This window comes from Myxocyprinus asiaticus, chromosome 30, assembly GCF_019703515.2.
Source record: "Myxocyprinus asiaticus isolate MX2 ecotype Aquarium Trade chromosome 30, UBuf_Myxa_2, whole genome shotgun sequence".
Classification (NCBI taxonomy): domain Eukaryota; kingdom Metazoa; phylum Chordata; class Actinopteri; order Cypriniformes; family Catostomidae; genus Myxocyprinus; species Myxocyprinus asiaticus.
This window is the reverse complement of record NC_059373.1, coordinates 8616072-8632422: the sequence shown is the minus strand read 5'-3', so window position 1 is coordinate 8632422 and position 16351 is coordinate 8616072. Positions and strand designations below refer to the sequence as shown.

The following is a 16351-nucleotide window of genomic DNA, read 5'->3' as shown; positions in this document are numbered from 1 at the left end:
TCTCGTGCAGAGTTTAATGTGATCTCATGTTACGTTAAATGAGATCAAACAACTATTAAATAATGAAAATTTTTGTCGGCAATTTTGACTAAACGTGCTTCACTGACCACAATCAAGGTTCTGCCATGGCCATCCCAGTCTCCTGACCTGAACCCCATAGAAAACCTGTGGGGTGAACTAAAGAGGAGAGTCAAACATGTGGACCTCGGAATTTGAAGGATCTGGAGAGATTCTGTATGGAGGAATGATCTGAGATCCATTGCCATGTGTTCTCCAACCTCATTAGGCATTACAAGAGAAGACTCAGAGCTGTTATCTTGGCAAAGGGAGGTTGCACAAAGTATTGAATAGAAGTGTGCCAATAATTGTGCCACACATATATTTGACAAAAATATTTGTTTTTTGATAAAACTTATTTGATATCCATTAGAGGATATATTTTTGTAAATATATTTTGAATGAAAGATCAAAAGGATAAACAATAAAACACAGCCTTCTTTACTCATATTTACCAAGGGTGCCAATATTTTTGGCCACCACTGTAACACAATGAAGCAGACTGCAGTTAAAAGGCACACAAACGTAGTTTTCTTAAAAAAAGACATTCACATCCAAAAATGATGAAAATGTCTTTTTCTTGTTTATTTACTTAATATTTATATATTTTTTTACAAAATAAAAAAACATTATGAAACAAAATGCTAACAAGTCTGTAAGGATTTGAAAGGGGAGAAAAAAAAGACATCAAACAGACTACAGTACTTGTGTTTTATATATATATATGTACAAGACAATTTTATCCATTTAATTTTTTTTTTTTTTTTTTTTTTTTAAACGCACCGTACAAAAAGTCACTGACAAAGAGAAAAAAAAAAAAAAGATACCCATAGTACAATTCTGTCCATCAGCACTTTCCTAATAATCACATTACTAAAATAATATATTTGGGGACAGAAAGTGGATTTTAAGGGGAGAATGATGGCAGGTATGACAAACAACAAGAGGCTGTGGAAAGATGCTTGTGCACATACGGTGGCCTATGGAAATTTTGACCTCTCTTGTACAGCACAACTCCAAAGCAAATAAGAGAAAAGGTTCATGCTTTTGCCAAAACGCTGAGGTCAAAACCATGCCTTACAGGGATAGTTCACCCAAAAATTAATTGTCATCATTAACCCCTCACATTGATCCAAACCATATTTTTCTCTTCTATGGAACACAACGGATGTTTTTCAGCACCTTACATTCTGCCTACCTCCGTCAGCATTTACTTACATTGCATCTTGTGAATGAAAACATTCTGCTTTTTGTGTTCTGTGGAAGAAAGTGAATCGGTTTTGGAATGAGGGTGGATAAATGACAAATAAAAAATTTGGGTGAACTAACCCTTTAACAATCCAGTCTCCCTGCAAGGCTTCAATAAAGGAATACACATTGAAGCCTATAGATTAAGTAGAACATTCATACACTGGCCACCCTGGGGAGACACACACACCAGATCCGAAGTCTGGGAGCTTACTTGTACATTTTTTTTTTCTCATATATTTATATTTGGTTAAAAATAAACTTCACAGACTGCATTAGAAGATTTAGAGGGATATCTTTTTTTCCCAAAATAAAATTTGGTAAAAACTAATAGCGGGGGGAGATCAGAGATGTCGAACATACTTTTGGATTGCGAGTCCTGAAAAAGCAAGAAGCAGAAAAGAGAGAAAGGGTGTGTACAAAACAAAAAAAAAAAAAAAAAAAAGCCAGCTCCCTCGATCAAACCTCTCTTTTTCATTTCATCAACCAGTAAAAGGAGAAAGTAGAGGATAAAGAAATTAAACATTTGTCCTTTTAATAAAAAAACAGATCTATGTAACATATGCCTGAAAGAAAAAGCGGGTAGGTGCTTATGCGTTCTTTAACACAATACAAACTCCAAATACTCAATACTCAGCTCTTGAAAGCCTAAGTAAATTAAATAAAATATTCGCGCCATATACTCGCGCGAACCTTCTCCCCATTAGGACGTCACCGCCATGGCCCCTCCTCAAATTGGCGCCTTACAGTGCTAGCTCTCTTAGGACAGCGCCACCAGTGGAATCGGGGCGGGTACTGCAGGGTGATTGCGCAGAGAGAGAAGAGGGAGCGTTGTGGAGGAAAGAGAAAAGGGGAGAAGGAAATGGTTCCACTAATCCAGCCTTTGGAACACAAGATGGGGCAGGAAGGGGTGTTAATTGCCTCCCCAGCTGTAGCTGTTGTAACCAGACTTGTTGATCTGCGACTTCTGTTGAATGGAAGCATTCTGATTACGCTGTCCAGAGCCACTCTGAAAGGGGAGGGGGGGTCAAATCACTTTTAAACCATCATGTGAAGCACAACAGTGACAGCCCTCTTTTTAAAACATCCTTCAATAAAGAGTTCTAAGCATGAACCAAACCAATTAGCTCCGAAATCAATCTCAATACAAACATTGGTTTGATAAAAAATAAATAAATAAAAAAACACATTCTAAAGTACATGAAAATCAGAAAGAGAAAAAAGTACATATCTTTTGTGAAGGAACAAACTACTCATCCAGTGATATACTACATTTTTCTTACATCATTCACAATGTATTTTAAAACTATCCATGTTTTGTATTTTCACTTGTATGAACTACTTAGTGCAAAATATACAAGCATGCAAGTACTTTAAAATTGTAAAGACCAACTCGATTACATCATTCACAATGGTTTAGAGTTAGCGGTCGCTGCAGGGCTTTTTTGCTGCAATTTGCATTTCAATGGTAAAAGCTACTTCTCTGATTGTTGGATCTCACTTTAGGATTATGGGTAGTGTAGTTCCTCATTGAGAATGACTATTAAACACTTAAAAACTGAAATGAAGCTGAAATCCCACAGACAAATGTCTTTACTCTTTGTAGGTCTGTCGTAAAAGGTTTACAGGTGTTTCTTCAACTTCGGGCACTCATGTCCCAAGGGTTGTTTTTTTTATTTAAAAGACCAGATTTTACCTTCTTTTTATAATATTAAAGTTAAAAATGTCATTTCCATCACTGAATTCTATTAAACACAAAGGAGTCATTTTCACAACTTTCAGACAACAATTTAAAATCTCTTGTGATGTATGTACACTGCTGGACATTGTCAATAGATAATATTTATTATATATATTATATACATACATACACACACACACACACACACACACACACACACACACACACACACACTGTATATTGGTGAGTGTGAAAAAAGTTTGAGACTTTCCTTTCAAGAAGTTCACAGTGCTAAAAGTGCCCAAAGCTGAAAAAACACCCTTGTTGTATATATAATTACAACCAAATAAAAACCAGGCAACATGTGGCAGACATTTGAAACACAGGTGCATGCTCACCTGTCCATCCTGCTGCATGTGGTGATGGAGCATCTGAGAGTGGGGCTGCTGATGGGGGGTCAGGATATGCATGTAGGGGGCTGGAGCGTAGCCCGCTGCAGCAGGAGGGTTGATTGGGCCGCCGCTCCCAAGTGCTGAGGGCAAACTGAAGGAGGCGCTGGGAGTTCCCGTGTGGAAACCCTGCTTCTCAAAAGACTGGAGAGGGCAGATCAAGGTACTTTAGTACTGACAAAATCAAACACTTAGTGAAATCAGTCTTTAAGTTAATCAGATGAATAAATCCAACAAGCGTTCTTACCTGCGTCTTTGTGTAAACAGACCCTGAGATGTCAGGGACTCCTGTGTTGCTGGACGTCACAGAGACCCCTAAGGCAGAAAAGTCAAAACACAGAATGGTGATTGCTGAAACTTGCAAATCATCAGCGATAGTACACAAACATTCAGAAATTTCCATATTATAAAAAGACTCCCCATAAAAGTATTTTATTCCAATGAGATAAATCTCACTTATTGTAGACTGCTCTTGTAATTTGTATGTGATTGAAGAATGTCGTCAACCATCTAAATAAAGCATAAGATTGAGTCCAGCAAATGATGAATGCAAAGAGGCGATGTTTAAGATCCAAATATTCATAGTTTGAGTGTTTTGTGTAAAAAGTGCTAATTATGTCTGGCACCTCCTTCTGCCATAGAAATATAAACAAAGTTTTTCCCTTTAGGGTTGGGAACCGAGAAACGATTCTTGTTCAGAACTGGTTCCAACAACAACAAAAGCCGAATCATAAGATCTTCCTGACTTTTAGTTCTGTTAACGGTTAGCCTGCGAGCAAATTTCCGCCGATGCGGACTGAACACGGCCCTAAAATTCTCTGACAGTGTTTCCAGCAGCACATTTCAGCAGCAGTGCTGCCCTCTACTGGGTCTACAGCGTAAACCACCAGTACCAGTGTATTTTGATTCCTGAATGAATGAGTCTTATGAGCCAGCTCTTCTGAATCTACAATGCAAAACATACAGCGCTTCTGGTATAGTCCAATTCCCGAAAGAATGATTCTAATGAGCCGGTTCTTTTGAAGTTAGAACACGAAACATAGTGCTTTCAGTATAGTCCTGTAAAACATTAATCTTATACTGACACACAAATTATGAATGTCCTAATCAAAATGAATTAAGAACTGTTGAAGTCTCACATGCCTAAAGTACACCATTAGACTACAAAAACACAGTCTAAACCGTCTCTGAAACAGTTACTGTTCTGTAATGTTACTTCAGACCTGTGAGACTTCAAGCAGTGCAAGTACTGACTGGTGTTTTATATGACAGTGTGGTTAAAGATACACTTAAGTTTTGTTGTAATAAGTTAAATTTTATAGAAGAATAAATTAATGAATTATGCCATCACAACTCTTGTTGGTTTAGATTTAAAATATACTTCGGATCAATAACTGGATTGCATTTATGTCTCTAAAATGTTTGCAAACACACCTTTTTCAAGAATTGTGTTAAATTTATTTTGCATTTGTTATATCTGCTCTGTAGAAATCTGAAATGATCCAATTTGGCAACAGACTGCAGAGGGCAGTAAATCCAATAAGAACTGCATTTCTCTTTTCCAAATAATTCTTCCCGAAAGGAATTAAAAGAATTACTGGAAGCGGAATCATTAAATTCTTCACGATTCCCATTTTCCAAAGTGCTCTCAAGAGCAATCAAGCACAGGAGAAAAATACGCATGGCAAAAATGTTGTTCTTTTAAATACAAATTATATCAGAAATGTTACTAAAACATGTAAACACTGACCACGTTTACATGCACTTAGAGTTTTTGTAGAAAGCAGCATTCTGAAACATCAAGTGAACAAGAATGCAGTTTTCTTTACGCCATTTAAGAGATTAAGATAAACCAGTTCGACACACCTAGGTTTCTCCCGGAGAACGCAGCTTATGTAGTCATTTAAACGCATAACCGGTTTTTGAGAAGTGCGCATGTGTGTGAACAGACAGGATAGCAAATGTCAAAAGGATGGAGCCCAACAAGTCAATACAGCAGAAATAATAACATTTCTGGGAGCACAGAAGGAAAAGCACATACACTATAAAATATACCCATTTATACACAACAATGTAAAATATCGACTGTTCCTCATGTTCGAGTATATACCCAGGTACATTGGGGGAAATCCTGGTAGTTTTATGTAAGAGAGAAACCCCACTATTGCAGCTCAATTCTGCTGGAATTTCGCAACGGAAAGTTAAGGAAACAAACAAAGCAACAACTGAAATATTTGGAAATAGGGCTGTGTGATACGTCGAATACCTACAATATAATCGTGATGATACAAAATTCAACAATATCGTGAATATTGCAATGATTTTTATGAGCCTTTTATTTGGCCATTAAGCTTCATAGAGTGCATAAGTAGACTAATTTCACAATCCTTCAGGGCTGTATAATTAATCAAAATAATATCAAAATGGAGATATGATCATATGTGATTATTTAACTGCCAAAAGGCTGCAATTAAAGACAGATAAACATGGTCTGTGTGCTTCAAAATTAACTGGCGATGCCCTGATCTGTGCACACGCGGAGGTGGTGGGGGCTCATGTTTTTAGCGCAGTACACCTGCATTGTGAAGTACTTTGTGCAATCCCAAACATTAGTAACCTATAAAGTTATTATACAAATGCGGAACAATAAAAGGAGAGTTTGACAGCAGTTCACAAGCTGCAAAACTCATAACTGTCAAACAAACATTGCACTTCCCGTTTCATAAAAGCTTCTGGTGATGGTGAAATAAACACGACTGCACTTGCAATATCAAAATAAAAACACCAGTTTATACTGAAGTAAATGGGACAGAAATATATTAATTTATCTTTAACAAATCTTATCCTGATATATAATAATTCAGTATTATAATAATAAACTTGACTGGGTTCCACAGTAATAATTTAATACGATGCAATATTCATCTGGTTTACAAAAAAATAGGCCAAGTGAAGTAGTTTCTGCACACCCTGTTCATTCACAAAGAAAAAGGTCTCATTTTGGCTTAATTCATTATTACATTTATTTAAAATTCATTATTCTCTGTTTAATTTTAGGGTGTCATCAGGAATACCTAAAATACTCATAAATGGGCACAATACAAGAATTACCATACAACGTGTGTGTGTAATGTTATTTATTTCTCATTCAAATCAGTATACATCTGTAATATAGTTGCACTTGTGGTTGAAGTTACGTTCGCCAAACCTTACCTGGCAGCAGTTAAGAGTTGGTCAGATTGTGAAGTTCAGATTCTAAGGGTTTGAACGACTCCCATATTGTTTCAAGTGAGCAGTTTCTAATTAGCTTCAGTTTGAAGGGTTCAAAAGTAAAATTATCAGTGTCAGGCACAATAAGCTGTGAATTTACTGTTATCGGCCCCGAAATTCCATATCGGTGCATCCCTAGTCCCAGGAGTAACAATCCTTAGGTGTTCATCTAGGAAAGTTCACATTCTCCATCCCATAAACGATCCATTGCATGGAAAGAGGCAAGTAACGGTTGAGTCCAGGCAGTCTAAGACAGCGTGCCATGACTTTATCAAGCTCGACCAGTAGTAAGTTAGGAGCAATGAGGAGAGAGAGCTTTAGGAAGGAAAGTGAGGAGGAAAGGAAAATGGGGTCTTAGCGCGAGGCTGCACTCACCCACTCCGGGCCCGGTGACGGAGCTGGCGGGCTTGTTTTGCACGGAAGCAGCGGCAGCAACGGCGGTGCCGTAACCGCCCTTACAGAAATCCCCGCTCCCTGCCGAAGCCTGGCCCAAATCCTCATAGCCTGCAAACGGTCAGACACACACAGCCACAGCCCCACAGCATTAGACACACACCAGGCAGGGCCAGAGCGAAAGAGTGAATGGGAGTGGAGCATAAAAATGGAGGGAGAAAAGCAGCAAGCTGGGGAGGGGCCAAATCAGGGAAGTGCACTGGGTGATGGAAAGAACAAAAGATGAGATGAATGTGATGGAAGGACACTTACTGAAAAGGAATAGAAATGGACAACTAAAAAAAGCGAGACAAGGAAGATATGAGAGAAATAAGGAAAATAAGCATGAATAAAGATACAAGGAAAGAAAACAATTGGAACTGGAATGAAGAGATACAAAAGACAAAACAGATGACAAAACACTTTTTAAAGAAAGGGGATAGATTTGGATGGAAAAAAAGCGAAAGGGATGAAAGAGGATGCCACAACATGTATGATCAAAAGTGGTGGGTTGGATGGATGAAAGCAAGCAGCCTGTGGAAAGCATGTGTGGACCCATCACCCTCAACCAAGCGACCACCCTCCCACCTCATTCTCCTCACATCACTGGTACCACAGAAACCCACCCACCCATGGAATTAAACAAGCTCTAATATGCTGCCACCGGTCTAAAGATGGGCGGAAACGTGAAGCGTTAGTTTCAGTCTGTTTGTGCCTAAACCCTGGATAGTTGAACATTTGCCGTCACAAGTGGGATTAGAGAAAAAATTATTGAAGGCAAAATATGAAGGATTCTCAATGATATTCACTCAAAATTGGGGGTGCACCGATCTAAACCGGCCGATCTCAGTCTTAAATCCGTGATCGGCTGGATAGTGCCTAGATTTAGGACCAATCTTTTTTGCAGCACAAGGAATCACACACATTGTTGCTCTACTTAATAAGCGCTTGCTCAGCCCTTGAAGCATGACAAAGTGGCCTTTGAGGGTGAGTTGTTGGCAGTTCTAAGCATTCACGAATTTAAACTTTCAGACATGTAATTCACATAAATATGCCGTTTTGTTTTAAAAATGTGTAAGAATTACACGTGTATGAATATTAAGTTGCACATTTTCTAGAGTCATTATGGTAGTAATTCTGACTCGCTGCATAGTGAGCAGGAAGAGGATAACGAGACTGCAAATGGGTATAAAAATGAAACAACAAACATGCAAATACAAATCTGAGTACACGTGATGTAACGAGAGTTGTTACAATCAGACATTGTGTTGAGCCTATTTCAGCCTTCATGAGAGCTTTTAGCTTTACTCTCTTCAAAATGAGAGCTCTCGGTGTCAAACATGCACGCTCTCCAGGTGCTCTCAATATCTCAGTCAATCATCCCAGCGATATTCTGAGGATCCAAAGTTCAATCAGATTAAGGTTGGTCACAATACCACTAATACCAGATATAACTGTTTAACCTTCAATAATGGTACCTCGTCTTCATGCATTTGCTTAATAATTAGTGATTTGTGTTACAAGATGTCAAAGACAATATAAACAAATCCTAGATATTAATGATTTCTCACTGGAGCAGTTTTAGAGCTTGTAATTGATATATTTTTCTTATTTTTAAACGCATCTCTGCTGTGTGTGATGCTTTCATGGTTTTTACTGGTTGCCAGTATGTCACAATGACTTTTGATATTGACAACAGAACGATTCATAACTGTTTTCAATGCAAATAAATGTTAGCAATTCACAATTAATGTAATTTATGTAATTCTGGTAACACTTTATAAAAAAAAAAAAAAATTTCTTTAACATTAGTTAATGCATTAGGTATCATGAACAATGAACAATATTTTTTTACAGCATTTATTAATCAATGTTAATTAAAATACAATTGTTCACTGTTAGTTCATAGTGCATTAACTACATTTACACTTATGCATTTAGCAGACACTTATCCAAAGCAACTTACAGTGCACTTATTACAGGGACAATCCCCTCGGAGCAACCTGGAGTTAAGTGTCTTGCTCAAGGACACAGTGGTGGTGGCTGTGGGGATCGAACCAGCAACCTTCTGATTACCAGTTATGTGCTTTAGCCCACTACGCCATGACCACTAACTAATGTTAACTAATACAACCTAAAAATGTATATGTTGTTACTAAAATCAAGTTCATTAGTTCATGTTAAATAATGTTAACAAATGGAACCTTTTTGTAAAGTGTTACCGTAATTTTACTGTGTGGGGCATAAACATAACTGTAGCATATATTAGCAAAAGTGTGGCAAAAGGCTTTTTTTTTTTTTTTTTTTTTTTTTTATAATCGCTATCGGCCGATCTTAGCGTTCAGATATTGGTATCGGCCTAAAATTTCCTGATCGGTGCACCACTACTCAAAATAATTTTTAAGGTTGGCCATGTTCTTACATCTCTGCATTGATTTGTGTCCATGACTTCAACTGTCAAAACTACACCACTGCTACCCCATTACTTGGTCCAACGATTAAAAAAAATGAAGCTCTGAGAATAAAAATAAGAGCTGACTCTGTATGATTATACTAGTGTGATGTTTGAGAAATCACCTGGTAAAGATCACACATTAAATAAAAGTTAAAGCGTTTGAAACATTCAGGTTCAATTATCCAACTTCAAGAGGAGACAAAGCTAATATAGTTAAACATGGCTTGAAAACCTATTAGTTACTAGTTTTCTCAAACATTTAAACAAACTGAGAAACGTCAATGATCATGGATTTGCAATCTAGGCAAACTCTGATCTGAGAACTTAAATTCGGCTGACAGTTTCAGCACAAAGCATTTAAGAATTTCGTGTGTGGGCTGAAATAAGAAAAGACATTACCAGTGCTGTATCCGTGTGATCCATAGCCGCTCGCTTGCTGGAAGGCCGTGGCTGATGCATTTACACCAACATTCACACCGTGCTGTTTGGAGGAGGTAGGAGCCACCTAAGAGCATTCAAAACCAGCCCATTTTCTTAGTATACAAAGACAGCAACATATTTGTTAATGAATGCCATTCAACTCAAAGGCTATGGGGCAGAATGTTAGGGACTGACAGTCTTAGTCATCATACAATTTTATTGCATCTTTTTTCTATACAATGAAAGTGGATGTTGACAGACTGTCAATCTGCCTAACATCTCCTTTTGTGTTCCAAAAAAGTCAGTCATATGGGTTTGAAACAACATGTGGGTGAGCAAATGAAAAATTTCATTTTTGGGTGAACTATCCCTTTAAGGCCATCAAAGAGCTGTTACCGGAAACATGGCAGGGCCGTACTGGAAGGTGTTGGGAAGACCGGGCACACCAGTGTAATATGGCAGGCTGGTGTAGCTGTATCCAGGCGGAAGGGCCGGGTTGATGAAGGGCTGCTGGGTGGTGTGGTGCGTTTGGGTCTGGGTCTGCTGAGGCTGTGCCAACGTTGTGGCGGGAGCAGGGGATGAGGCATCACCACGGCCAAATTTCGACAAGTCACCAGCTTAAGGAAAGCAAAAAAGCGACAAATACAGCTGTGTTCTAAGAGTCTGCAGAAGAGCTGAAAATCTGATGGTTATCAATAAAAAAAATAAAAAAAATAAAATAAAAAATACATAGAATTCTGACAAGCATATACTACCCCTGGTGTTGCCATGGAAACAAAGGAGAGTGTCTGCAGTTGTGCTTTGTATTTGTAAGCTCTTGATTAAACACTGCTCAACTCTGAATGGGAACCCTACGCATGAACTCTAAGGCCACAACCACACTTATACGTTTTTGTTTAAAAGCCCACCTTTTTTATCTGTTTTGGCGTTCAGTCCACACTGAGACGGCGTTTTTGTCAGCGAAGAGAGCTTTTTGAAAACCTTCTTCCAAGTAGATAAATTTGAAAATGCCGTCTCCTGAAAACGATGTATTTGTCGTCATGTGACGCAGTTATGCGATCCATTCAACCAAAACAATCAAGATGGTGGCCCATGTTATAGAATCAGAATGAGCTTTATTGCCAAGTATGCTTACAAGGAATTTGTCAAGCAAGCTTACACACACACACACACACACACACACACACGGAATTATAGCAGCACTGTTGTACCTGATATTCACTTTGATGACATCGTTATTCACACTGCATTGATATTTGCTTGTCATAATTGTCCAGTACTCACTGATTGCGAAAACGCTCTGCAACCACTGAAAACAGTATCACGTGCCCCTGCGTGCTTAGAGAATGTGCAACAGTGCCGCTTCACTTTAAAGGATGCAGCACATGCATTTATAATTAAATTGTATCCTTTTGAAGTTTAATAATCACATTAGGTCATATCGCATCCTTCCGTCCCCAAATGTAACACCTCTTTAAATGATAAGACTTTTGTTTTACCATTTAAGATATTTAAAAAATCCATACATTTAAAAAATTAAGACTTTTTAATAGGGGTATAATGGTTCCATCGATCTGGATCAATGTATTGATCAAATAACCAATGATGTAATGCATCGATGCAACGCGTAAAAATCGGTGTATTTTTTAGAATGCACTGCTATTGACACTCAAGTAAGCTATGTCCCTACGACTTTCAAAGCGTGAAGCAAGCGGCAGGCGATGCAGCAAACTAGCACTCTGTGCAGAAGCAGGCAAAAAAAATAGATTGTGGGGTTGAAGCACACCGTTTCCAAAACATTATTGGAGGTTTGGGCTTCTTTAAATTCCCATCAGGATCGGAGGATCAGGATAACCTCAAGGTTTGACATGACGATGTTTCATGGATCACCGTCATTGTTATCGCACCTGCTCTATTCAGACCCATTCACCCGCAACTGCAGTTGGAAAATTTGAACTATTCATGAAGTAAATCACACAAACTCTGATCGCAAATAACCATTTTAAATTTCCAAATTGGTATCGCCATGATGGATCTGAGGCCAAATATATGATCTAACGATGATCTTAAGTGAACAAGACTCATGGAAGGGAACGGGAAGAACGAAAGCCCGTCTCTACCACCGCAATGCATAGGCTACTGTTTGTGAAGAATATGTAATACTTGTGTATAATTTATTACATATGTAATAAATTATGTCTGTGCCTTTATCTTGACTATAGTAACTTCAATCGAAACCAGCTGTTATTAGCTTTGAATATTGTTGAACGTCTGTGACTATTTTTATTTTATTATAAAAATAGGCACACAATATAGTTTCATATCGATCGCAGGCCCCTAAATCAAAATTGCAGCAGACTTTGAGGTATCGGCATACGTCAGATCGCTGGCTAAGAGAATCGATATAAGTGTGTTCGTGATGAAACTGCCAATTTACACCCCTACTTTTTAAGGACCCGCTGTAAACATGTTTCAACTGGAACCTTGGTTTATATGCTTGTTTAGCTGAATACGTTTCATGATGATTTGAAAGAATAAATCATTTTTTTGGATGAGGTGCTCCAAATCGCATGTTAGAAAACTGAATCAACTTAAATGGTTGCATCTTACCAGAATAAGGGTTATTTGTCAAACTGCCTTCCCTGCCAGTCAGTGCTGTAGTTGGAGTAGCAAATGGTATGCTGTAATAGTCCTGCAAATGAATAGGAATCAAAGTCACAACTTGCAGTACTGTTGCATCCCCATCAAATACTCATGATCAAATGCAAATAGTCCCTCACCAATGGTATTCTGGTCTGTAACATTTGTAAGTCATCGTAGCCATACATTTGAGGCTGTAGGACAAAGAGAAAACAAGTGTTGAAGTACAAAGCATGCTCACAGCTAGAAACGTGCATGGCAACGATCTAGAGGTATTTGTTGCTTTGAAGTTGTTTACGTAGAGGAGACATTAAAGTACTGAACTGGAAATGTGAAAAAACAGCAACCCAGAAAACTCACTGCATAAGGATGAAGCAGGCCAGGAGCCATGATGTAAGGGTTGGGCAGCAGTGGCGGTACTCCAGGAGGCAGGTTTGGAGGCGCTTTCCCTGTTTGATAATAATATTCAGTCATATATTATGGAGAAATTCAGTCATTTAATTGTGTTGTTTGTCCTCCTGTATTAAAAGGTAAATTGTATAATTTCTGTGCCACTAGCAACACATAACTAAATTGAAACCAGTCATTATTTTTGCAGTTTCATCATATTTTTTGAACACTCCTGTTCTATCATTGGTTGTGCTATCAATTTCTCACCTGAGGCAGCCGTGCTGCGAGACGAGGAGACCAATGAGGGTACAGCAGTGGCCAGGGCTGCAGAGGATGAGGAAGATGAAGACGCAGCAGCTGTGGGAGGGCCCATGGATGGAACACCAGTGCCACTGTTCAGTCCAATGGTCAGACTGCTGACCGGACCCAGAGCAGACTGTGCCGAGACCGAACTGACAGATGAGGGTGCGACAGGGACGCTGTGGGGGACAGGGGCAACTGACGTAGAGGAAGAGGGCGGAGGGACTGAAGAAGTCACGGCGGAGTAAGACGAGGAGAGCAAGCTGGAATCACCGTCCACACTCGGATGCTAAGGTGGGGTTGGGAGTTTACAGAGACAAACGAGGAGAACAAAGAGAGCGATCAAGAGTGAACAAAAATAATGAAACAAGTTTGGCAAACAGTCAGCTCCCTTTGCATTAAAAATATTTGAACTTGATACAATTCATGTGGGACTAAAGTTATGTTTCAAACATTAGTGAGCTGCCTACCTAGATAGCATTTAAAAAAATCATAGGTGCACCCAAAGCAAAGGCTGATCCACAACACAGAAGAGAAAAATTATGCAGCCAAAGAGACACATCTTGGTCAAAATCAAAGCCAGCATTGTTGCATTCTTCTTGCATAAGGTAATCCCAGAATGAATTTTGATAAGCTCAGAGAAAATGTTTATCCAAGATGACGTACGGAGCCAATATAAAAGGTATTGATTATAAATAAATGTTATTCAGTACTGAAAAAAATATTAAAATATCCATTTCACTCAATATGTGCAAACTTTTTTCTGCTTACGAGCATCATGTCATTAGCATAGCAAAAAATGCTAATGTCAGCCTCTACCAAAATTAGCTGTGAGCATTAGGAGTATCTTGTCCAGGCCCCGTGAAAAGTGCTCAAATCAGTCTCTTAAGAGGTTCATTTACGGTCCGAATGCTGCCTTAAAAAGTAGCTGCCCATGTAGGAAGTAGGGAATGACGCAGCTCACTAGGGTTTGGAAAAGAGCCTAAAAATAACTTCCCCAATAAATATACTGTAAACTCACCAGAAGACTTGTGTTTGAAGTGCGAACTGAAGACGATGCCAAACTGTTCTGATGTGTAGAGAGGGAGCTGAGGAGCAACATATGACATTATTAGTGTCTCGATTGTCACTGATGGACACTGAAATGTAACAATGCATCAACAAAACATCATAGTACTTATTGTGTTGAGGTTGAACCAATGAGCTGGGGGAGGCATCTTCATGGCCGAGAGCACTGAGAGGGGTCTGATTGGATGTGGTCAGCAGGGAGGGAGGACCCGACGAGGGGTCAGCCAATGGGGCCATGTTGGAAACCGAAGGCGGGACGACTGATTCAGAAGCCGGTTTCACAGGTACTGCAGAGCCTGCTGCAGCTGGGGAATAATTGGATATTTCATTTAGTATTTAAATAAATTTCATATCTTAGCCTTATTTTGTAAACCATTTTTTGTTCAAGCAAGTCATACCTTCCAAAGATTGCGATGTCTGCATGGAACTGAACCCATTCTGTGAAAAAAAAAAAAAAAAAAAAAACTTAGATGAACCAAAACATGCACCATTGTCTAAATATTTGAATGTGGTGTTGTTGTTGTGGTCATGTTGTTCCAATCCCATATGAAGTTCTTTGTTGGAGCACAAAATGAAATGCTACGCACAACGACAGCCTCCATCACCATTCACTTTCAAAATATGAAAAAAGATGCAATGAAAATGAACGGTGACTGAGATCAACATATCTTTTGTTCCGCATAAGTCATATTGGTAAATGAAACATTTTCATTTTTGGATGAACTATCACTTTAATGGAGTGGATAATACTACAAACCAACTGGTAGCTGATTAACCCATCAACAGTATATACTTACTGTATTTTGGCATAACTGAAGTCAGAAACTCTATATAAAGAGGGCCAATAATTTGAGCAAATTACACCTTAAACTTGGTGGTAACAGACGCATAAAGACTTGTTTATACTTTCGCTTGGCACCGCAGCGCACCCTGCATGCTCAGCTTTAGGCCTCCCAAGGCATTGATACTTGACATGCACCATGTTTGCACTCTTCTCCAAACGACAAATGGCAACGCAGAGAAAACATCAGCTAAATCCAGCAAGAATCAGCAGCAAAGAAGTGCTTTTCTGAACTTCACAATTACCTAACCAAGTATTGTAATAATAGTTCATGTTCACTACTCATATAAAAGAGGTGAACAAAAACACTTAAGAACCACTAGTAGAATATTTACATTGTATGTGGCTAAGCTCAAGCACTTTGTTTACAGTTAAGATAGAGCCTAGTCAAAATGATGACTTTCACATTTAAAATTACTGTATGAACTTCAATTACATTTAAACACGTTAATGTAGTTATTTTAGAAGATATAAATAAACAAGAGCTGTTCCATTATATATATGAAACCAGACTTTAATGTATCGTTTAGACCTTTTTATTCAGTGTACAAAAGGTAGTGGATAAATAGTCTTATTTATTTTTCTGAACAAGAACTGAGGAGAGGCAACAGGTAATTTCACTGTGAAAACTGTTCTTTTAACATTATTTGCTGTAGTTTTACACTGCCTCAAAAGCACAGTCATTTGCCTTGCCCATTTCCTCAAAACTGTCCAACGGCTTTGAAGCACTGCTCGCGCACCGCGCGAAAAGTTAAAACAAAAAAAAAAAAAGGCATGTGCACAACTAACAAACAAGAGCTTTGCGGAGGCCTGGCGACAGCCGCAATGACATCACTTTGTGTGTGCAAACTAGCGGCTGCGTCGAGTATAAACCAGACTTAACTGAAGGTGTTCGGGACTGAGGAGTCTTACTTTGGGCTGTATGTCTTTTTGGGGTGAGGAGGACACAGAAGGGGGGTAACGTCGTGTCTGGCTCGCTCTTTGCTCGTACAGCTCCATCTGACTAGGATTGGACAAGGCTGAGGTCTGCTCACTGAGAAACAACCAGAAGGCAGTTTAAAGCATCAACATCAATTTGTATGTTTATACGTTTTACAGAA

The 16351-nt window shown here is 38.8% G+C and overlaps 1 protein-coding gene across 8 annotated transcripts in view; it reads right to left on the bottom strand.

Annotated features, from left to right (window-relative positions):
* Nucleotides 1–759: 759 nt before the first annotated feature.
* LOC127420988 (ubiquitin-associated protein 2-like) overlaps nt 760–16351 on the bottom strand; it is a 41248-nt gene continuing 25656 nt past the window's right edge. For 6 of the 8 annotated variants that reach the window (XM_051663667.1, XM_051663668.1, XM_051663666.1 and 3 more), the window contains 14 exons: nt 16164–16284; nt 14809–14848; nt 14520–14715; nt 14364–14430; nt 13310–13631; nt 13013–13101; nt 12793–12846; nt 12623–12704; nt 10409–10629; nt 9992–10097; nt 7081–7209; nt 3683–3750; nt 3385–3579; nt 760–2314 (listed from right to left, as the gene is read on the bottom strand). In XM_051663667.1, coding sequence (XP_051519627.1) covers nt 2219–2314; nt 3385–3579; nt 3683–3750; nt 7081–7209; nt 9992–10097; nt 10409–10629; nt 12623–12704; nt 12793–12846; nt 13013–13101; nt 13310–13631; nt 14364–14430; nt 14520–14715; nt 14809–14848; nt 16164–16284 — 1786 coding nt within the window. In that variant the 3' untranslated portion in view covers nt 760–2218. The remainder of the gene's footprint in view (nt 2315–3384; nt 3580–3682; nt 3751–7080; nt 7210–9991; nt 10098–10408; nt 10630–12622; nt 12705–12792; nt 12847–13012; nt 13102–13309; nt 13632–14363; nt 14431–14519; nt 14716–14808; nt 14849–16163; nt 16285–16351) is intronic. The other 2 variants (XM_051663670.1, XM_051663672.1) reach the window with 1 other exon arrangement.